Source organism: Sceloporus occidentalis, unplaced genomic scaffold (assembly GCF_023333645.1).
Source record: "Sceloporus occidentalis isolate IW3139 unplaced genomic scaffold, rSceOcc1.0.p SCAF_10, whole genome shotgun sequence".
NCBI lineage: Eukaryota > Metazoa > Chordata > Lepidosauria > Squamata > Phrynosomatidae > Sceloporus > Sceloporus occidentalis.
This window is the reverse complement of record NW_028316990.1, coordinates 34,188,683-34,212,500: the sequence shown is the minus strand read 5'-3', so window position 1 is coordinate 34,212,500 and position 23,818 is coordinate 34,188,683. Positions and strand designations below refer to the sequence as shown.

The 23,818-nt window shown below is 44.0% G+C and overlaps 1 protein-coding gene across 2 annotated transcripts in view; it reads left to right on the top strand.

Moving 5' to 3' along the window:
• Positions 1 to 1,236: 1,236 nt before the first annotated feature.
• The window catches only part of LOC149306428 (arf-GAP with dual PH domain-containing protein 1), a 41,888-nt gene continuing 19,306 nt past the window's right edge, over positions 1,237 to 23,818 (top strand). For both annotated transcript variants that reach the window (XM_089539753.1, XM_089539754.1), the window contains exons 1-4: positions 1,237 to 1,838; positions 7,234 to 7,364; positions 7,972 to 8,063; positions 10,884 to 10,966. In XM_089539753.1, coding sequence (XP_089395879.1) covers positions 1,754 to 1,838; positions 7,234 to 7,364; positions 7,972 to 8,063; positions 10,884 to 10,966 — 391 coding nt within the window. In that variant the 5' untranslated portion in view covers positions 1,237 to 1,753. The remainder of the gene's footprint in view (positions 1,839 to 7,233; positions 7,365 to 7,971; positions 8,064 to 10,883; positions 10,967 to 23,818) is intronic.

Sequence of the window (23,818 nt, the reverse complement as noted above, 5' to 3'; positions counted from 1 at the left end):
TCAGAAATAAACAGCCAATGAGAGCGGAGTGCTTTAGTTGCGCTTCCCTGCATGGCAAGGGGCTGGCACTAGAGGGCGCTTGCGCTCCATTCTCGATTCCAATCCCTTTTTGGCTCTCTGTGGAAGTGTGATGGTTCAATCCAGTTGCTCAGTGATCCTCTCCTTTATGAGATGCTGAGCACAGAGTGGGGCAGAAGGGAGGAAGAGCTTTCTATCTTGCAGCCAAATCAAATCAAACACGAGGAGCTTCCTGGTGATGATCGCAGCGGAGGGAATGGAGAAAACGAGTCGCGATTAACAAGGGTCATGTTCAACGAGAAAAGAAAAATCCCATTGATAAAGTGTGCTTCTGCATGGCAGCCAGAGTTCACTTGGGAAATGTTGTCACTGGTAGCTCACGAAAATAAAAACTGAGCTCAAATTAAGCTTACGCTAGCCATATTCTGACCCAAGGAGAACAACGGTGCAGACCAGGATTTGCAGGGTTTGCATTTGCCATCCTCTGAGGCTGAGTGTGTGTGGGGTTTTTTCTTGTTGAACTGGGAATTGAACCTGGATCTATGGGCTTTTAGTCCAACACTCAAACCACTAGGCCATGCTGGCTCATGCCAGGGACGTAGCTAGGATTTTAGGAAGGGGGGGGGGGTCCAGACTAAGTGCCACCATTATAATGGTGCTTGGGTGCAGCGGCGCAGCAGCACACACCATTCATTTTTCTAATGGAAGGGGGGGTCTGGACCCCAAGAACCCCCCCTTGGCTACGTCCCTGCTCATGCCCCCTTGTGACATTTTGCTCCAATCCCCAAATTTCCATCATTGCAGAGTGTGGGACGCCAAAAACCATTCACACCTAGAACTCTCCCATTTGCTGCGTTCACATTCCTTGCTTTCTGATAAAAGAAGGCTAAATGGCTCACAAAACGACAGTTCCCCAAATTCCATAGCATTGAGCCATTGCAGTTAAAGCAGTGACAAACTGGATTATTTCTGCAGTGCGGACTCTAAAACCTTTTCTGAGTTGTCTTTCCAGGAGGCCTCTGCTGGGGCTTCCAAAGCCTCTTTCCTCAGGGAGGAGTGTTATGTTGTGTTGTGTTGTTTTGTGTGAGAAGGGTACCAAACTGGACTATCTCTGCAGTGCAGACTCTCCAACCTCTTCAGAGCTGCCTTTCCAGGAGGAGGCCACCAGAGGGCGCGCTGGGGCCAACCCAATCCCTTTCTATTTAGGGAGGCGTTGAGTGTGTTGTGTGTGTTGTGTGTTGTGTGGTGTGTGAAGGGAGGGTTTGTCAGCGGCAGCTTGGGCTTCTCCTTCCCTCCTTCAGAGCAGAGACATGCTCTCTGGGGCTGGAGGAATGCGGAACCTCCTTCCCCCAGGAGAAGCTGGCTAGCCATTGCCAGCCCTAGAGATGCAGAGGGGCTTCAAGGGCACCCCTAGAACAGAGCCAGCACCCCTTGATTCCCCCATTTTTGTTTGTGGGGAGGGAAAAAGGGGTCTGGGGGCTTCCTCAGTCCCCTCCATGAAGCCCAAGCCCTGCTCCATGAAGCCCAAGCCCTGCCTCCTCCTGTCACCTCAAGGCAAGCAACCTCTTCCAGAATATTAATTATTAATAATATTAATAATATTAATAATATGCAACCCTCAGTTGTGTGAAGACCCCCCCAAGGAAGAAGGAGGGGGAAAACCCATATATATATATATATATATATATATATAGAGAGAGAGAGAGAGAGAGAAAGAAGGGTCTCCACAGACATTATGGCAAAAGAAAGGACTAAGAAAGCTATTCTGGATGCTCTTCAGCAAGAAGGCAACGAGGTCTGTGCAGATTGTGAGGCTCCAGGTAAGAAAAAGAGGGGGGGAAAGGGGGTCTATGGGGTATTTGGGGGGGGCTGAGGTGGGGTAAGGGGTGGTGGGGAAAGAGGATTGCACCCCATGCACTTGCTTTGGCTTTGTTTCTCAAAGCAGAGACCAAAAAGGTCACCCAGGTTGCACCCACACAGCAGAAATAACCTGGTTTGACACTGCCTTTAACTGCCATGGTGCAGTTTGGCAGCACTTGAACTGCAATGGCTCAGCGCGATGCTGTTGTGGGACTTTCAGGTCTCAGAGACAGTTTGCCTTTCTCTGTCAAAAGCTTCAAAAACCACTGCAGAAATTATCCAGTTTGACACCGCTTTGGCATTCTGATCTGCACTGCAGGATTAATCCAGTTTGAGAACACTTGAACTGCTCTGGCTCAATGCTATGCAATCGTGGGGTTTGTAGCTCTCTGAGACATTTCGCCTTCCTCTGTCAGCTCCAAAACCCACTGCAGAAATGATCCAGTTTGACACTACTTTTACTGTCATGGACTAATCTGCACTGCAGGACTAATCCAGTTTGAGACTGCTTTAATAGCCCTGGTTTAATGCTCTGCAATTGGGGGGGGGGGGGTGTTTGTAGTTCTCTAGGACACTTTGCCTTCCAGGGTCAGAGCTCCAAAACACACTGCTGGACTAATCCAGTTTGAGACCCCTTTAACTGCCATGGACTAGTCTGCATTGCAGGACTAATCCAGTATGAGACCCCTTTAACTGCCATGGACTAGTCTGCATTGCTGGACTAATCCAGTTTGAGACCCCTTTAACTGCCATGGACTAGTCTGCATTGCAGGACTAATCCAGTTTGAGACTCCTTTAACTGCCATGGACTAGTCTGCATTGCAGGACTAATCCAGTTTGAGACCGCTTGAACTGCTCTGTCTCACTGTGTTATCCTTGTCTGGTTTTTTAACCCAATGGTTTATTTAGTAGATTTTGATGCTTCTATGTGCCTCTTTCATCATCCTCCCAATGCTTGTTGTTGTTGTTGTGTGCCTTCAAGTCCTATGGCCACCCTATCATGGGGTTTTCTTGGCAAGATTGGTTCAGAGGAGGCGTGCCATTGGCATCCTCTGAGGCTGAGAGAGTGTGACTTGCCCAAGGTGTCACCCCGTGGGTTCCCATAGCTGAGCTGGGATTCGAACCCTGGTCTCCAGAGTCTTAGTCCAAACCCCCTTTCTCCCATTTTCTCCTCCTCTTAACCTTTGTTAAGGCAGTGATGTTGCAATTGTGAGCCAGTGCAAAGAAAGAAAGAAAGAAAGAAAGAAAGAAAGAAAGAAAAGGAACCGGCAACCTGACAGCAAGAGCAGCTGGCTCTGTTTGGGTGCAAAGGATCCATCTTCCCAGTTTGCTGTTTTTGTCCTGCTGGGTGACCCAATCTATGGTCAAGAATAGGCCTCAAAACAGCTTAGTGGGTGAAAATAATGGTGTGCCATCCCCTTTGCCATTGCCACTGTACCAATCTGTAATTGGTGTATATATACCTGTAATCAGTATACACTTGTCTCTCCACATTGGCTGGAGTTAGGGACACAGGACCCCTGTGAATGTGAAAAAACCGCAAATAACAAAAACACTGTTTTTACCTGAGAGAACATCTCTCTAGGAATCTCTCGGTCCTCCAGTGCAACTCTGTGGTCAACATCTGCCAGACATTGACCATAGAATTGCGCTGGAGGAGCTACAAAGGCTTAGTGGAGTGTCCTCTAGGAATCTCTAGGTCCTTCGGTGTGACTTTTGGTTAAAGTTGACCATAGGGTTGCATTGGAGGACCTAACTATTCCTAGAGAGAACATATTAATAAAATCTGTGAATAATCATATCCGCAAAAATTAAAGCCGCAAATGTGGAGGGATGGGCGTATTTTCTTTTAAGGTGACGTGGGACAATTTGTTCTTTCCAGCCCTGTCATGTTTCCAGAAGAAGCATCTTATAGAGACGTAAGGATGTGAGCCATCCAATACAATATATTGGAGCAGGGGATACTCACATGGAAAGTATAAGATGTTGAATTACGGAGCTAAGATGTTCCATTATAAAGCACGCACATCCCCATAGGATGGGAGAGAGATGTCTCCTTTTCACTCCGCATCCCCTCCTCTCTCTCATTTTCCCTTTCTATGGCTTGGGTTGTGACTGATGTGACGTCATAGAAGCAGATGCTGACTTTGGGAACCGAAGATGCTTAGCATGTCTGCCTCTGCCACAAACTGCACTGCAGATCAGAAATCTGGAGAAGAATATGGGAACGGCCAGGCGCACCTGCTTGGCTTGGCATGAAAGGAGGAACTGGCAGGTGGACCTGGCAGAGTTTTGTGATTGGAAAAACAATAACAGATCAATTGGGGGCATGGAACACATTTGCTTGTGGTGTACTAAACTGCTTAGAGAGTGCACAAGTGCATTGATAAGCGGTATAGAAATATACTTGCTGTTGTTTTTTGTGGGTTTTTCGGGCTGTGTGGCCTTGTTGTAGAAGACTTTATTCCTGATGTTTCACTGGCATCTGTGGCTGGCTTCTTCAGAGAATGCTGGCATGGAAGTGAGTAGGGTATACACACACACACACACACACACACACACACACACACACACACTGTGTGACCCTAGATTGGGAGGAGTGATTGGGAACAATACACAGATTAACATGTAAATCGGTACCCCACCTCTTGGAGAAAGGGGAATGAAAATATACTGCAGTCTGTACCCAGTGTGTGAACTAGCCTTCTCAGTCCGGGTGAGTTTGCTCCCAGCCGTGCATCTCTGACCTTAAATGTTATGTTCCTGATTAAGCCCTGGCTGCGATCCAGTCGTCTCCCCTTTAGTCCTGCACTGCAGCTGTGCTCCGACTCTGTGGCTTTGCCTCTGCCGGCTGCTACTCCTGGGTGACCTTACTAACCTGACACGAGAGGCTTGTCGCTGGGCACAGCGGGTGAGTCTGACTGCAGCAATGACCTTCTTGAGTTTTCCTTGGCTTTCCCTGGCAGCAGGAGTGGACAGTACGCAGAACAATAATCCATAAGCTGTGTGTCACACGATCAATGCAGCGCTGTGATTCAGATCTTTAAAACACTGATTCCCAAACTCTGGTGCTCCATGTGTTTTGGACTCCAGCTCCTCTAAGTCTCAGCCATTTTGGCCGAAGTCCAAAACATATGGATGTCCAGAGTTGGAGAAATACTGCTGATTCTGCTGAATACACACATGCTGATAAATGGACTTTTTGGCTGGATCCTTGCACAAGTAGCTGTTCTAAAGGTGCTTCCTTACAGTGAATTCTCCAGGCAAGGGAAGGAACAACACAATTTTGTTGCAGTTGCAGAGGTTAAATGGTCTCTGATGTAGAGATCCAGCAGAACTGGTTCCCCCAAGTTGCTCCAGACGTTGTCTATCGGGTCTCTGCAAGTTGCCTTCAAATGGGATTTTTACAATTCAGAAATCCTTGCTTACTACACCTACAAGAAACTACAATGCCTGGGACTCCCTAGTAGTAAGCCAGGGTAGTGAAAGTGATTTCAAGATGGGTTATTTCTGCAGTGTGTTTTGGACCCAAGACTACTCCATTCTATCCCTTATCACCCTTCCTGATTTTCTACTCTGTGTGTGTGTGTGTTGATGTGGTTGTGGTTGTGGTAGTTTCCTACAACATTCAATCATGGTGGTGATGGAATGGTGTACCTTTGAAAAGGACTTGGACGACTAGTTGGAACAGGAGCACTATCTCTTGCTCCAGGTACTGCTTATTTTCCTGTGCTCCTATTCAGGATATCAAAGCGGAAGAACCCATTAACAGCACTTTCTTTTCACAGGGCTATCATTATGGCCATAACCATAGTACAGTAATGTGCATTGTTTCAGCAAATTGCCCATTTAGTGTCTCTTGTTCCCTATCAGTTGCCTCAGACTTTTCTTACTTTGCCAGCTGTCTTGCTCTGTTACACACAATAAAAAATTATGCTCATAGCTGAATTTCTGCATTGCTGAGAAGACCTGATCTTCAGGGCCAGAACATTCAGCTCAAGTCTGTCATCACCTCCCACCAGTGAATGAAGCAAGCATCTCTCAAGCCCTTTTGGATTTGGTTGCTGCATGGTTTCCAGGCGTTAAGAAGCGAAAAGTAGTCACAAGTTGATTTTTTTGAAATCTGTTAACTGCAGAGCTAGGTTTTAATTCTGTTGTGGGAAGGAAGCCAGAGATAGACTTTCTCGATTATAAGCCCTCGGTGTCACAAAAATCCTCAGAGCTGGCTCCAGGCTTGAAGGGTTGTGGATAACAAAAATGTCCGATGTGAGAAATAAGCATCAGAAAAATAGGAACCAAAGCCAAAACAGGCTGAAGACAATTATAATTATTTCATAGTTTATTCTGGAGGGAAATCCAAAATAATATAGTTTCTTAGTCAAAGATTTTCCATACTTTGGATCAGACATTGATCAGAATGGAGGCTGCAGTCAAGGAATCAGAAGAAGACTAGGATTGGGAAGGACAGCAATGTAAGAACTGGACAAGAGCATAAAGTGTAAAGATACACAATCGGCCCTCCTTATCCACGGATTTTTTTAATCCACTGATTCAAGCATCCACGGCTTGCAAATGTTTTAAAAAAGTATACATTTCAAAGAACAAACCTCTTATGTAAGGGAGACCATTTTGCTATGCCATTGTATTTAATGGGACTTGAGCATCCATGGATTTTGTTATCCATGAGGGAGTCCTGGAACCAAACCCTTGCGGATACAAATGAACACTTAAAGTTGGGATCATCCAAACCATGGCATTCCCCATCACCATGTACAGATGTGAGAGTTGGGCAGTGAAGAAAGCGGATAGGAAGAAAATCAACCCATTTGGGATATTGTGGTGGAGAAGAGTGCTGAGGATACAGTGGTTGGCCAAAAAGACAAATAATTGGGCTGTAGAAAAGAGTAAGCCTGAATTATTCCTGGAAGGCAAGATGATCAAACTGAGGCTGTCATACTTTGGCCACATCATGAGAAGGCAGGACTCACTGGAAAAGACAACAATGCTAGGAAAGGTAGAAGGCAGCAGAAGGAGAGGAAGAGCACATGCCAGATGGTTAGGCTTAACCAGAGAGGCCATGCGCCTGAAGCTGCAGGATCTGAGCAGAACAGTTTAAGAGACGTAGAGATGGAGTCGTAAGATATGAAGAACCCTATGCAGTTGAGCTTTGTCTTGGATTTTTAAGAAACAATCATCATTTTTCATACTAAGGCAGGTTATGATAATATATACAAAGTGCCATATATGAATGCTGAGTGTTAGTTCTTTTGAGATTCCTTTTACTTCCTAAACACTTTCCATTGTTTTTCAAGCTGCACGGTGGGTTTATTTGCCTTGTTTTCTTTTGTCTTACAGATCCAGACTGGGCCTCTCACACTTTAGGAGTCTTCATCTGCCTCAGTTGTTCAGGAATCCATCGCAACATCCCACATGTCAGCAAAGTGAAATCGGTCCGTTTGGATGAGTGGGACAATGCGCAGGTTGAGGTATGTTAGAGTCTAACAATATTTGGAAGGCCTTGAGTTTGCCAATCCTGCTTCTGGATCTGAAGCCACTTAAGTTTATAAAGATATGATAACCAGGGATACATCTACATACAAATAATGCAGTTTGACACTACTTTAATTGCTATGGTGGCACTTTACATAATCCAGGGATTTGCAGTTTGGTGAGGCAACAGCACTTTTTCACAGAGAAGGTTAAAGACTTCCCAGGTTTCCATAGGATGGGGTGGCAACAGTTAAAGTGGTGTCAAACTACATTATTTCTACATTATAGATGCACCCTAGCTTTTGGAATTTGGAAATGCATGACAGATTACTGAGGCATGTACCATATTGGATAGATGAGTTGTAGAAGTCATCAGATCACTGCAGTCAATAAGCCTCAATGATCTAGTTGGCAGCATGGGAAATATTTGTCAGTCTGTAGTCAAAGGCAGAGCTCAGAAAAGTCATTCTTTTGGCTGAGTGGATAGTAGGAGTCATTGTCCTAGAAGGTAACGTTTCAAAAGCCGGGTCAAAGGGAGTACTGTTGAGCAAGATCTTCTAATTAAAAATACATTCAATACAGTTTTCCTCCTCTTCTTTGCAGTTCATGGCTTCCGCTGGAAACAATGTAATGAAGGCAAAGTATGAATCAAAAATCCCACCGTTTTATTACAAGCCCACTTTTTCCGACTGCCTGTAAGTACCTCCCCAAAATATTTTGCAGTGTGGGGAATGGGTTATTCACAGTGGCACCATCTGTACTGTCCATGTGCTTCTTTTTGCTGGATTTTTAATGCCTAAGTGGGCCTTGACACATTGCAAAGGGCCTGGGAATCTTTGTCCTTCCCTTTGGATGCCTCGGGGAATCAAGAAACACATGGGGTTTTATTGATGCTTTCTGTAAGCCCAGATGTTTCCAGTACTCAATAGCTTGGTTTTTCCCTTTCCTTACTTACACCATCTGGTTTGTCTTGGATTAAAAGAAAAATATCCAGCACTTTGGATAGCTCCCCCAAATTGGGAATTGATGAACCCACCTTTCTGACATGGCAGCCACCAGCTACTACTGGCAGTCTTATTTCTTTCCTTTTAAACTGGTCAGGGGCTGCATTTTTACAGCCTAAATCAGGGCTGGCCTTTCCATAAATGGCTGGAGAATTAATGTCTGGCAGGAGATGTATGAGAGTGAAAAATCATATACTTCTCCACTTCCAGGAAGGCCCTTGTCCACTCTTTATTTCTTCCCAGAGCAGCCATGTCCTGGAGACCTCTCTCTGAGGACATCTCAAAAATAATATTAAATCTTTTTTTAAAATTGCATTTTATTCTTTTGCATGTTTTTACTTGTCTTGTTATTTTAAATTGTCACCTGCTTTAAGCCTCAGTTTGGCGGGGGCAGGTGAAAGAAACGGAATATCAATATATAGTTGGCCCCCGATACCCATGCTTTTTTATCCATGGATTCAAGTATCCACAGCTTGAAAATATTAAAAAGAAGTTATAAATTTCAAAAGCAAACCTTGATTTTGCCATTTTGTATAAGGAACACTATTTTACTATGCCATTGTATTTAATGGGACTTGGGCATCCATGGATTTTGGTATCCAAGAGGAGTCCTGGAACCAAATCCCAGTGGATACCAAGGGCCAACTGTTGTCATCATCATCATCATTGAACCAGGTTTTGGGCAGATGCCACTGGCATGATGTTCTGAACTGATCAGCCTAAAGTCTCACTTTGAAAGGCCTGCAGAGCAAGTTCTCTTGATATCTCCATGAAGTGCTTTCCTTCTACAGTATCCGAGAGGTGCTCCAAATCCTGGGATTTACAGTTTAGGGAAGGGCATCTGGAATATTCAGCCAGAAGGCTGTAGCGCCTCACCAAACTACAAATCACAGGATTCCACTGGACAGTGCCATTGTAGTTAAAGTGGAACCATAATGCTATACATTCTGCATTGGACTCATAGGAGCCATACATCTAAACAAGAGAGACAACTGCTGGTTTCGGTACATGTTTCCATCTGCTCAGGGTTAAATAACTTGCACGCACATGGCTGTAAGGATCTGCTTGTGTGTGAAAGGAAGCAGATGACTTACATTTATATTTGTTACGCTGTTCTGGTCTCTTGGAGGAACCCTCGTAAAGGGCTTTTTCAGGAAGCCTGTGGTGAGCCGAAGGGAGAAGCCAAAGAGGGTGGAGAAAGCGTGCTCCATAAACTCTGGCCAAGATGCCATAACTCAGAGACGGAGTGCATGCTTTGTATGAAAAAGGCCTTGGATTCAATCCCTCCCTTCTCTAGTTTTGAAAAAAGGTACCACATAATAAGATATGGAGAAGCTGGCTCTTCCAGCACTGGCCCTAAAATTAGGCAAACCAAGACCTTAGGTGGCAAATGCTTGGGACAGCAGGTTCATCTTGATGTTCAAGGTTCATCTTGAACATCAACAGTCCCATGTCTTAGAGAACAAGGCACTATCTGCTGCACAATTTTTATCACCCCCCCAATAGTCTGTTGCTTTCATGGGTGGTAGAAGGTCTCCTCCAGATGTTTAAGGGGTGGAGGGACGCTGTGTCCTTTGCTCAGGCAGTAACATGCCATAGATCAGTAGCTAATGCCAGTTGATGGCCTCCATATCAGGGGGCTAGTGAACCTGTTGTCATTTGTGGTCCGAACTTTAAAGGTGCTATCCAAGGCACTGAGTCGCTTTGGGGGATAATGGTCAAAACCTTGGACCGACCCTTTAAAGTTCAGTCTGAAACCCAGAGGAGAGTCACTGCTGTGCCATAACATGGAAGCCATTGATTGCAATAGTAGTTTACAGTGGTGTTTATTTCCTTTGTCTGTCCTTCCTTCCTTCCTTCCTTCCTTCCTTCCTTCCTTCCTTCCTTCCTTCCTTCCTTCCTTCTCTACTTTCTTCTTTCCTTTTCTCCACTCCACTCCACTCCTCTCCTCTCCTCTCCTCTCCTCTCCTCTCCTCTCCTCTCCTCTCCTCTCCTCTCCTCTCCTCTCCTTCCCTCCCTCCCTCCCTCTTGATATTGCTGGGAAAACTATCTGGAGTGTTTCACTCTAACATCCAGTCTGAGAAATATATTGGTATATAAAATTCAAAACAATATGGCCTGAATCCAGTTGCTAGTTCTGACTAGAGCAGACCTGTTCATCCAGCTGGATTTTATACATGTTTGCTTACCACTAAATGATTGATTCCATGGGTTTATGATTAGGTTTAGACCTTGCTACAAAGTTTTTGGGGTGGAGCTGATGAGTCTACTTTAATTTCTGTTCAGCATGTCTGTGTGCGCATAAAGATCCCTGATATTTCTGTATCTGGGGGGGGGGGGGGGGAATGATCTCTATCTTATGCTAAGAGAGGAAACAGAAGTTAAAAGCCAGAATTCTGGTCTGTGTCCTAACTTATTTCTGTTCTCTCTGGAGAATTTCCCAGCGTATTGCTGAACGCAGATCTAATATTTTTCCCCCCATCCCTCTTCCCTTTATTTATTATTTTGCAGGCTGCTACGAGAACAGTGGATCAGAGCCAAGTACGAAAGGAAGGAATTCATTTATATTGAGAAGCAAGAGCCTTACTCTGCAGGTACTGGGGAACGTTTTCAGCACATTGATGGTTGCGGCTCAGAGTTGTCGCTAAAGTTGCTCATATTTAGTGGGAGACAGCGCACCTCCAACTGTCTTGATTTGGCAATTCATTCTCTGTCATCCTACTTTTCCAGCTGCTTTTAAAATGTCCCAGTTTGGTTTCTTTCTCCTTTTCCCACTTCCTCCTTTGTTCTCATCTTGCTTTATATACTGCAAACTGATTTCAAAGTGTGAAAGGAGTTTGCACTCAGTTAACTTAGTGCGGTTGCGGAGAGAGCAGTCTTGCCCTTCCCAGTCAATTCAGTCAAAAGCAAATCGTTGTAGTTTAAAATCTTGAGCACACTTTGATATTCTATGGCCATGTACAGTATGTCCTGGTTTTCAAACACCCACAGTTACTTACATCCTATGCTGACTTTATAGTCACCATACCAAATTGCCAGGGCTACTACTTCTGTTTTTAAAACAGGGAGCTCCGATGGCAGATTGTATATTTATTAAAGAGGCCATAGTGAGAGGTCGAAGACTTTCATGGCCAGTATCCATAGTTTTTTGGGGGCTATGTGACCATAATTTATTCCTGATGTTTTACCAGCATCTGTGGCTGGCATCTTCAGAGACACAGATACTGGCGAAACAACAGGGATAAATTCTTCTAGAACATGGCCATAGAGCCTGAGAAACCCACAAGAAACTATAGGCCATAGTGAGTTTAGTAGCAGGTGATGGAAAAGAAACCCCAGAATATTTGGTTTATTTTCTGGTTGTTTGAGATTGACCATTCAACCATTTCTTGTTGTTTTTGACCACCGTTCTGGGTATTAGTGACCTAAGCGTAATGTTATTAAATCGGATTGTGTCGCAAGATTAAAGCCTGGAAAAATGGGTAAGGTTAGTCGGAAGCATGAGAATGTAGTTGACGATAAAAGATAAGATAAAACAAATCACACACATTAACTAGGAAATGGATCTGTAATGGTTCTCTTAAGTTATGCGGAGGCTAAATGACGGTGCATGTGATAGTAACCATGAGACACTATGCTAAGAAGCAGAGATCTGAATTGGGAGAGTAAAGTATACTACTTTAAGCAATTTCAGACGTGACTAATTGCCTTTTTCATACTTTTGTACCACTTTAACTGGCTCATTGGCCTATAGAGCTCCTTCCAGCTGTGTGAGTCTATGTGTTCATAGATGTACAGCATGTACTTGACTTATTATATGTACATTCAGTACCCAGGTGTAAGCTCTGTGTTGTTTGTATTCTTATTTTCTGATGGAGGTGAGACACAGTAAAGCAGGACTAGGGTAAGCAAAGCCCTCCAGATGTTGTTGAACTGCAGCTCCCAGCATTATTCACTCTAGCTGGTACTAGTGAGGACACTGGGAGTTGCAGTCCAACGTCATCTGGACTGCTTCCCTGTAGAGTCAGGCAAAAGCAAACAGCTGCATCCTCCCCTAGTTTGTGTGTGTTCTCCCTCATTCATAACTTTCCCCATCTTGATAATATTCAGCCACATATGTCCCAGTTTTCATCTGGGAATGTTGAAGTGTATGCTCCCTCATTGCCTTGAGTTCCGTATCTACTTTGCCAATAGCGCAGGAGGAAAGATATTGAATCAGGGCGGCCCGCTGTCATAACCGCCAAGGAGGACAAGGCACCCAAAATGTAGGATGTTACCACATAAAAGCTAAAAACACCAATATAAGTATGAATTCATTTTGTTTGGTTTATATACTTCTATATAACATATACTGTATTTTATTATGCACTCAACTGTATATTTTCTGATGAACATGAAAATGTCTTGTTGGCTTGCAATAATCAAAACACTTCTTAATCATGCTCAAAATGAAGGACGTTTTGGAATTCTCCCCAGACAGAAGCTGGAAGCGTAGGACATATCCTAGAAATGGAGGATATTGCCACCCTGTATTGAGTGCATACACTCAGAGATGCATGCACAGCCTCTTGTATGCATCACATCTACATTCTCTTGCGCGTGTTGGGGACTCTCTTCTTTTCCTGGCTGTGGCTTCCATTGCTCATGTGAGAAAGACAGGTCTGACGTTTGGCTTCCCTTTTGACAATTTCTGGGAAGGACGGGTTTGTTTTTCTGGTCAGACAGCTTCCTTTGTAAGATTGGACGGTTTGAGGCTTGTGGTCTTTTTCTATGCAAGGGTTTTAAAACAACCTGCAAATGTCTCACCAGGAAGCTGCCTAATATTAACCAGCTGTTGGTTCAGAGGAACCTAGAATTTGGGGTTGATATGAACAAGTTACTCATAAAGAATTCATTTACCATAACTACATTATGTTGTGATTGCAATGTAACTAAATTCATTCCTTTTCTCGTGTTAACTGTAAACGTACTTTTATAGTTGTGGGGATGTGGCCTCACTAAATGACTTGTGCAGCTGTTGTGTTTTCCGTGTTGGATATTCAAATGACAACCAGGTGAACAGAGGGAGGACATGTTCTCTATAAAAGACTAGCCACTTGTAACATTCAGATTCCTTAAATAATACTGTATATACTCGACTATAAGTCACCCTCGTGTACAAGTCAAGGGCAGGTTTTGGGGCTAAAATAATGTCTTTTGATATGATCCATGGATAAGTCGAGGGTAAAACTTAGGGGAATGTAACAAAGGATCTAAAGGATGAAGCAGAAGTAAACAGTGCCAAAGGACTTGCAAAATTCCTGCAGATACAACAACTTTGTGCTCACTTTAAAGGCTGGATGGTTGAAAGAATAGAGGGAGGTCAGTGCTTCCAGGACCAATACACTCTTTCTTTTCATCCAAACTAGTACTGTAAGTAGGAGCCAGAGTGATGCACCGTTTTGAGTGTGGGACTGGGACTGTAGAGACCAGGGTTCAAATGTTTGCTCAGCCATAGGAACCCTGTGGATGGTCTTGGTCAAGCCATACCTTCTCAACTTTGCTGTTGTGGTTGTTCATTGCCAGTGGCTTTGACTCACAGTGAATGAGAAACCTCCAACAGCTCTGCTCAGGTCTTGCAGACTCAGGGTTGTGGCTTTCCTCATGGATTCAATCCACCTGTAATGCAGTCTTCCTTTTTTCCTACTGCCTTCCACTTCCCCAAACGTTGTAATATTTACTATTTTAGTATTCTCGTTATATGAGTAAGGTATGATAGTGTCAGTTTAGTCATTTTGTATTTAGGAAGTGTTCAAGACTGATTTGCTTTTGGAGGGCAAGTTTAATTCTGTCTATCACTTCCTAGAGCAGTTCTGTGCAAATATAATAATAATGGTAGCCCAGAAGGAGAACCCACGGTTTTCTTTCTGCATTTCTGACTAAAATCCATCTTCCAGGCATTATTAAGAGGATTTTTATGTCTATTTAGTGGAACGCTCTTTCAAAGTGTGTGCCTTCCGATGCCGCTGGGGATAAACTGTCATGCATTTGCAAATGCCACACCGAAGTCGCTGGAGTTTGACTGACAGTGGGACCTTAGAGGCGCTCTTGGGAGTGAAATTTCTCTGATCCGGGCCAGGGTTGCTAAAGCTGAGATGTGTAAGGAAGCTTGAAGGAAAAGCCTAGTGGGAGGATATGGCTTAATGCCATGCCTGCCATGTGGGAGAGTGAGAGGCAGTGCGTACGCATGGGGAAAAAGACATTTGGGGCTTTGTTTTCTGTTCTTGACAGCTGCCATGAACTCTGTTTTCTATTTCATTGTCCCACATGGCAACGCTGAGCTTATGTTTCTGCGAGGGAGCACAGGAGAATAACCATGGCATTCCCAAAGCCGAGGGTTTGATTTGGGGCAGAGTGACACATGAAGTTCATTCCCGATGGGGATTTCCCACCTTATACCCATAAAACTTTTCTGTAGAACCTACCAATGAAAGCTGAAGTCAAGCAGAAAGTTAGTGGCGTCCGAAGATTTCTCTTTGCATTGTTTTCTGCCCCAAGTACTTTCCCTTGGACAACTCCATTTTGCCTTACAATGGAAAAAAAATAATCCAAGTAAAAAATCGCATGCAATTTAGGGTTGTGCCTCTCTTGGTTGTTTGTGTGGCTGCTTGTTTATGGAAGACTTAGTTGTTTATGGAAGACTTAGCTGCTTAGTTGCATATTTTGCAGTGCTGGCACTCATTGTGACAGTCTGCATAGTCGTGCCCCCAAGGAGGATCCAAAAATGTGAACAGAGATTGAGATCAGTTGTCAAGAAACCAGTTCTAGCTGTTCTCCTCTCTACTGGGAAGTAGGGTTTTGTAAAGTTAATGGATCCTGGCTGCCTAGACAAGAACCAGCTATCCCAGCCTCTACCTTATATTATAAGAGAGAGATCTCAGGACTGGGATACTATCTTCTGACAGAGAGGCAGGGTAAAAATAAAAAATTATTTATTTATTATTATTCATTATATTGTACAAATGAGAGCTTGGGAAAGTAAATAAAATGTTCCCGCAGATTAGGCAATTTGTCCAACCTTTGTATGGCTGCATTCAGTTTCCCCCGATATCACTACTACCTTCAGCTGTGGGCCAGTACATTGTGGAGAACTTGGGAGGGATGTACTGCCTGGAGGATTATGGCAGTTGTTACCCCAAAAAGTGACATTCTTACACTCTGAGATAGGAAACTATGGGCCCAAACAGACAGGTCAAAATAAAGCTGCTTTGGGTCACTTTGGAGGTATGCTGTTTAAATGATGAGTGTGCCCTAAGAGGCCAGAAGCCACGCCAAAGCCACAGCTTTGGCATAGTTTCTGGCCTCTTAAGATGTGTGCATCATTTAAACAGCTTACCTCCAAAGTGACCCGAAGCAGCTTTATTTTGGCCTGTCTGTTCAGGCCCTATATTACTCAGAGAAAGACCTTGGTCCATCTAGCTGAAGATTCTTGACACTTCCCGGCACTGACTCCCCTGACTCTTTCCCAGTCCCATTTGAAAATGCTGGCGATTAAACCCAAAGCCTTCTTCCTGCAAAGATGCTATTCCATTAAGCGGAGGCTCCCATCTCACAGGAGATAGTGCAGTAGAAAACCGGCGCCGTCTTGAAAGCTCTTGTCTGGCCATAAGAGATGGAGTAAAGGTAATGGAGTTGAGAAGGGAACGGGAGACCCCCACACCCCAGTTCTCTCCGATTCACAGTTCGGTTCCAAAGTGGGCTGGTGCTCTAATCGGATGAGAATGCTTGTTTGGTCAGATTGTTAATTTATTTTAAAGTGGTATAATCCCCCATGTTTTTGTTCTTCTCTGAGTGCTGAAATTAATGGATGTATTAGCCTCATTGATTTTGCTGCAAGGAGACAGCTCGAGCTGGCACAGGGTGATTAAATGCTTCAATACGCCGCGGCTATCGACCCCAAAGTTATAACGTTTTCATCCCCGTGAGCCGTTTTAATTTTGAATTGGTGGGAATGGGCGGGTGTTCAAACCAAATCACTTGCTCCTGTCATCCAAACGTTATGAAATGGAGCATTGTTTTGCCACAAAGAATTGTGGTGAGAGAGTCCACTGCTTCTGTGCCATGAATGTGGTGTGGCACAATGAGAACTTCTTTCTTCAGTTAGTCTCAATGGTGCTACAAGATCTCTATACATACTTATTGCAGGGCAGTTATTTTTTGAGGACTCTAGATTACAAATCTGGAACTCCAATACGAAATGCCTGCCAATATCTCCTGGAAAGGTGTACATGTGCATGCACTAGGAAGTTTTCATTAGGAAAAACAGCCCAGGGGCTGCAGCACATCCCTATCCATGTGGCCAAGACAATACTGGATTCCATGTTAACGAGAGAGCCACATGCACACCTCTGGCACACCCCATACACCAATTTTACACTTGTATCTGGCTTGAAAGATCAGTTCAGAATCAGAATAAAAGCACTGGTGTGGTATACCACAGGGTGACCTAGATCAAAAATAATCTGAAGCTAGTTCAGAAGAGGTTTAGACTATGCTGTTGTATAGATTTTACCCTGGGTTTCTCTAAGGAGCAATGGAGGGCATTTGTAGACCGAAACAGTTTTCAAAATGGTTTTGCTGTGTATGTAGATCCCCCCCAGGAACTAATACTCAGACAGGTCTCCATCCCTGTATTATTTGTTGTGAAATGATTAAGAAATACCTCCAAACTCCCAAAGTTAGGAATAGTTCTTCCTCTATAATACTAGCATCCTGTAGCCAACCTAGCCTGGTGGGGAATGCTGGGAGTCGTAGTCCAAAGCAGGACCTTTTCCTGCCTCTGCGAACACCTTCCACCTTGCTAATGTAGATGCATTGCATTTGTGTCTGGTGTGAATGCGCTGTCTTTGTGCACCACTTCTTCTCTGGTGGAAAGGCTGTTCTTTATTAAGTGGAACACGGTCTGCGGTCTTTCTCTGTTTACACTTGCTGGGAGGCTTGGAGTAGTATATCCAGACCAGAAAAATGTGTGTGACATAAATAGCCTGTCTTCTCTTTACTCTCAGGGTAGATCTTTCTATTAACATACTGTGGCATGGCTCTAGGCAGTTTATTTTCAACCCAAGTGGATGAAAAAGATAGCATGGATGCTGCGCTTGTATAATGGGAGCTTTCCTTATCATCTCAGGTTTGGCCCCATTAACAGAGTGCAGAAAAAGACAGGCAGTTTGCTTAAAAGGATAGAGTATCTTACTTAAATGGAAAGACCAAGGTATTGGAGGATTTGTATGCTGCTTCTTTCCCTTTGACAAAAACTTACCTTGTGCAAGAAGATAAACTAACCAGGGAGGAAAGAGTTTCCCATGCCATCCAACTGTCAGCCTGCAATTATTGCCTATCATCCTTCACTACTGACCATTGACTGGGTTAACAGGAGATTAAATCTACAAATATCTCAGTGTTGAAGGGAAAGTCCACTGACTGCAATTCCCAGGGCTGGCATTTGGGGAAGATACATCTGAGGATTGCAACTTCCAGAATCTCCCAGCTAACATGGCTAGTAGTCTTGCAAGAGAATGGGGAAGGAGAAATCAGCAGGGCTGGCGGGGTTACTGGGAATTGCAATCCAAAATGTAACTTTTCCATGTGCTGCCTCCCTGGAACCTCCTGCACCGAGGTGCTTCATATGGTTGGGGAAGCTCAGAAATTAATTTTGCCCTAGAAGACATGCCAGGTGACCAATTCCTATTTTGTGTGCCAAAGGAAGATTTTTGTACCCAGTCAGTTCCTTTATGGCAGGAGAGTGGAACTGAAAGTCATCCGTTCTGCTTCTTGTTTACAAGGAGAAAACAGCAAGGATCGCTGGCGTTCGCTCTTTCATCTCCCGGACGGCTCAAACAATAACATTATTGTGAATGAAGCAGCGGTCTTGGAACTGGACGTGGTCCTGCAAGCACACAGTGACTGGTGGTGTTGGGTTCTCGGGGACTTTATGGGGCCACATGCGCACAACAGCATCTTTGCACAATGGGTGGCCTGGCAAGAACTTTGGCATTTGACGTTTCTCGTCGCCTCCTTGAGTCGGAGTATATCAGCTAAGACCTTGTTTGTTCTCTTGGCTTTACAAAGCTGGGTAGGAGCAGAAGAGCTCTGTCCACGCTTTGTGCTAAGAAGTCAACAACAAAGAGGATTGAGAAGTTTGTGAGAATATTAAGTAGGTGCTTTGGGAACAGTGAGAGGTGGAGGAACAAACAGTTCTGCTGCTTAGAGGCACAGCATCGGCAATCTCTCTTAAGCAAGAAAATACTTCTATTTTCTGCACTGAGAAGCATCACCTCCCACTATTACCAAATTTTGGAGCGCATGTGCCGACAGGACTCATACCCTCCAACTGTTCCAGTTTGGCACTTTGGTTCCAGTTAATCCTCTGTTGTTCCGCTCCCCCCCCCCCAGATGCTTTTAAAATGTTCCAGTTTCCTTCACCTCCTCCCATTTTCCTCCTTTGTTCTCATCTTGATTCAGTTACTGCAAACTGCAAAAGATGTTTGCACTCAAGTTATTTTTATTCCCACTTCTTTCACCTTTGGCACTCTGGCCACTATAATGTGGCCCCTGAGAACTTCTTTGAAATTGTATATGGTTTTTGCACTTATATATATATATATTGTTATGAGATGACATGACTTACTAGAAGAGACAATAATGCTTGGTAAAGTAGTAGGTGGCAGGAAAAGAGAAGACGTACATTGCAGATGGATAGACTCAAGCCATGGCCCTGAGTCTGCAAGACCTGAGCAGGGCTGCTGAGGATAGGATGACCTGGAGATCTTTCATTCATAGGATCAACCATAAGTCGAAGTCGACTTGACGGCAGTTAAAATAACAACAAACTTGCAGCAGAACGAGATGGGCTGTGCATCTGTTCACAAAGCTGCTAAGCCACCTCTGCCATTCAAAACAGCACTCCAGTTGTATGCCATGTAAATCCCGTCGAAGTTAGCAGGATTTAAGCGGGTTTACCGAGCTCAAGATCAGAGCAGGATAGAAGTGCAGGATTTAAACAGCTCATTCACTCATGATGAGAGTGGCATCCGATTTGCAAAAATGGCTCCTTGAAAAAAACGTTAGACAGACGTTTTCTCTTTCAACAATTGCCGCTAGGAAGGTACACACAAGCAGCAGAGGAAAAAAAGATGGTGGGAGCTATGAAACAGCTTTGTCCAACCTGCTGAGCTTCAGGTGTTTTGGATTTCAACTCCCATGATCCCTTACTGTGGGCCATTTTAGTTAGCTAGGGTTGATGGGAGCTGTGGTCCAAAGCATCCGAAAGGCACTAGGTTGGAAACAGCAACATAATACATTGGTAGGCTGGATGCATGCAGATTTTTTAAATGGTCAGTGTGCCCTTCTGCTATTCAATATTTCTCATAGCAAACTTGACTCACCAAAAGGAGGCTGTAGGCTCCAGCTGGAATTTAGGAAAGTTATTTTTGTGGGGATCAAACTTTTCCCAAGCTCTGGTTTATTTTATACACAGGAATGCCTGTGATGAATACATCATCTCCATGTTGAGATGTTCCTTCTCTACTGCATAGCCTTTAAACCAGAGGAAGGGAATCTTGGCCACAACATGGCCTTCAGAGATGCCCATCTGTCCCATGAAGATCTGGGGAAGCCCCATACAAATACTGCCCCACTGGTGCAAGATGATTCCTAAAATCACACTGTCAGCCTTAGAGGAAAGCCAGTGACACACTAGAATAAACTGCATCAAGAAAGGTTATAAGTCAGAGTGGACTTGAAGGTACATAACAACAATATAACATGTTTGAAGAAGCGTCTTGTACATTTTCCTTAACGTTTCCAGTTTTGTGTGCCGCAATATATCCATTTTTGCAAGCAGTTTCCTCTAATATGTTATTTTCATAAATGCATAGATTTTAGTGCAAGCGTTCTCTAACTTTGCACCTTTTAATTGACCCTTTTAATTGGAAAACTGCACTCCAAAGTTCACAAAGATGCAGCTACTGAAGTCTAATGGAATTTGGGTTCAGGTCTTGATTTAGGAAGTGTGCAATGAGGTCAGTTCAGATTAAAAAGTGAATGAAATGAATCTGCCCTCTCTGTCCATTACCAGATATTAGGTGTCTTTGCTGCATGCATCATGTGGCCATTAACTGTCCTGTGAATGGTTTTTGTGTTTCGTTTATATTGGAAAAGGGCCATGCATCCAATAAGAAAAAGAGCCCTGACAGAACCCTTTTCCATGTACCTGGCATGGACATATTAAAAGACCATTTTGTTCAGAAGCAGCAGTTTTGTAAGGCTGCCCAGGAGTATTCCCATTCCTTTGCTGTATTTTGTTTTTATAGCCACATGTTTTTATGGCCAGATCATTTGAGCTGCTTTGATGTGTCCCTTTTGGATGGAAAAAGCTGTCTGGAAACGGCGCAGTAAATAAAATTTATACGCGGGATGGAGGAGGAAATTGCAGAGGAAATAAAACGTACACACGCAGACGTAGCAGGGCGCGGGTGATCTCTCGTTTGTTCGCTTTAAATATTTTAAAGCCCTTATTCTTGTTTAATGGTGAGTTTATTAGGGGGCCTGTGGAGCTGGGGAAATGGTGTAGAGTCAGGATTGGCATCCAGCACTGAAATTACCCATCTGAGCAATGCGGAGGTAACAATGCATCACTGATGAGGGAAAGGCGCGTCCTTATAGGCGGCAGGGGAGCCGGGGAGAGAGTGCGCTTGCACATCTCAGCTCAGTCAATTACATCATTCTGCCTGGCAAGGGAAGTGACTCATTTGGAGAAGCTGCGGGTTTCTGGTCCCTGGACATTAGGAAGTTGGTTCCAGTTCACATTGCCTCTAGGGAGTCATTCAGACATCATGTTTTTTAGTGCAACGATGCAAATAAGCTCATTCACACATTCCAGGTTTGTTATTCATACCGTGGAACCGCATCTCTGCGAGTTCTGTTGCTCACACGTGTCGACGCTCAAATAAAGACGCAGTCGACAATGCGAATGTATTCAAAACCAGTTCAAAGCATGCATGGTTTAAACAGAGCTGGACAGCCATCTGTCAGGGATGCTTTGAGTGAGAGTTCCTGCATGGCAGGGGGTTGAACTGAATGGACCTTGTGGTCTTTTCCAACTCTATGATTCTATGGTTTAATCCCGGGTCTATTCGTGTTGGTTATTCACACTGCCGACACCTATTATCGATTATCCTGGGTTAAGTGGGTTTTTGGCAGCCCACTCCAAACTTAATCGGGGGCATCCAGGATGCATGTGAACAACAGCCACTGTGAAGGAAATACAGTGGGCCCTTGGTATCTTCTAGGGTTTGGTTCCATGACCCTCCATGGATAGACCTGCTGAAATCAAGTTTGCTGTGACTACATTCAGTTCCATTGAATTCATGGAGCTGCTCTAACTGTGTCCAAGTGGGAGTCTTAACTTGATGAACCTATAAAAGGCAAAGCTCACAAAAGCAAATTCTCTAAATAAGTAATGCTCTGGGAAGTTGCAGGACCCAAAAGTGCTACATTAGCAATTGGAGGGTATTGATTAACAGAGGGATCATATTGATCATATGGATTGCCCTAGGAATGTTTGCCCCTCGATGCCTGCAACATCTCAAGAAGATTCGGTACGTGTGAAAGATCCACTGAAGGTTTATAAAAGAGCTGTTCAAAGCTTGAAAAGAAATATATTTGGGGAGGGAACGATCCCGCTATCCCTCAGCCCAGGTGGCTGGGGGCTTCTAGGGCTTGTAGTCCAAAAAAGTAACATTTCAAAGGTTTTTGTAGAAGAGTTTATTCCTGACATTTCGCTGGCATCTGTGGCTGGCATCTGCAGGAATAAACTCTTCTAGAACATGGATGTTCTAAAATGGTTGTTTTAAATTTGGCTTCTTGCATCCCATACCTGTTTTCAAGTGTATACTAAAAGACGAATTCATATCTTGTGAGTTGCTTTGAGACCCAGCTTTATGGGAAAGGGAAGGTATAAATAAAGTAGGAGGCAGGTGTGGTGTATAGGTTTGCGTGTTGAACTAATGTTCAGCCATGGAAACTCATTGGGTGACCATGGGCAAGCCACAAACTCAGCCACAAAGGAAGGCAAAGACAAATCCCCTCTGAATTAATCTTGTCAAGAAAACCCCATGAGAAGGTCACCAAAAGTCAGAATTGACTGGCGAGCTCATTAACAACAGTAACAAGAAATAAAGCCATACAACGCAGTACAGTTCACAGTCCTGTGGCTCAAGAGTAGGATTAATCATGGCTATTTTGCTCTTTCTGTGAATTACAATGCAAAAGGTTTCCTTACCTCTGTGGCAGAGCAGATAACAATCACGCAAATAACCTTCGCTCGGCCATTTAGCAGGAAGTTTAGTGGCTTGCAGAAGAGCCAAAGATCTGGGTGGCGATATGATAGCCATCTTTAAATATTTGGAGCAACGGTATGTCGAAAATGGAGCATGCTTGTTTTCAGCTGCTTTAGCAAAAAGAACATGAAGAATGGGCTCCAATTACAAGGGGGAAAAAAGAGTCCAATTACAAGGAAAAGGCATGGCTTGCCCAAGGTTTCCATGGCCGAGCAGGGATTCAAACCCTGGTCTCCAGAGTCATAGTCCAATGCTCAAACCACTACATCATGCTGACCCTCCAGTTCTTATTCCTTTGAATTTCAAGGCCAGAAGTGGAACAGAGAAATGCTCCATCCCTCTGAGGGGTGTGCATAGTTACTTGCAGGGGAATAAAGTATAGATGCATTCATGTGAATCTTTCTTGCTGTCTTTTCTGCTCCGCTATAAGGGCTATCAAATGCATGAGGGGTGTCAGAAGCAAGGCCTCTCTGAAGAAAAGTTGCAATATCTGGGGTTAGTAATTTAGCATGGAGAGAAAAAGGCAAGCAGTTGCAGCAGGTGGCTCCCATGTTCATGCGTGAGATAAAGCATATCAGGCCATGCTACATTTAAAACTACCTTACACTGACAAATCAGCCTCCAGCCATAGATAGCAGTAGCAAGGACAAGCCCAGCTTTAAATATGAGTTTTCCTAGGTGCTGACCTATTTCATTGCTAAGTTTTAGCACTCTGGGCAGTGCCTTTAAAGCTGGAGCTCAAGCAGTTAACAGATTCACTACTCCACTGGCATGGGAAACACCATGGGAGGTGTCTATAGGGGTGCATAGGGTGAGAAAGTGAATAAAAAGAAGCTTTTCTGTCTCGCTCCTAATACTAGAACCCACTGTGTATTGAAGCTAAATGGTAGTAGATTCAGGACAGATAAAAAGACGATTTAATTTATTTCAAGTTAATGTTCTGCTCTTCAGCCACAAAGACTATCAGAGTGGCTTACAGATTGTAAGTGCAGCGAAGTGTGGAACTCACTGCCACAAGGTGTAATAATGACTAACAAATTGGATGTTTCAAAGGGGGCTTAGAGAAAT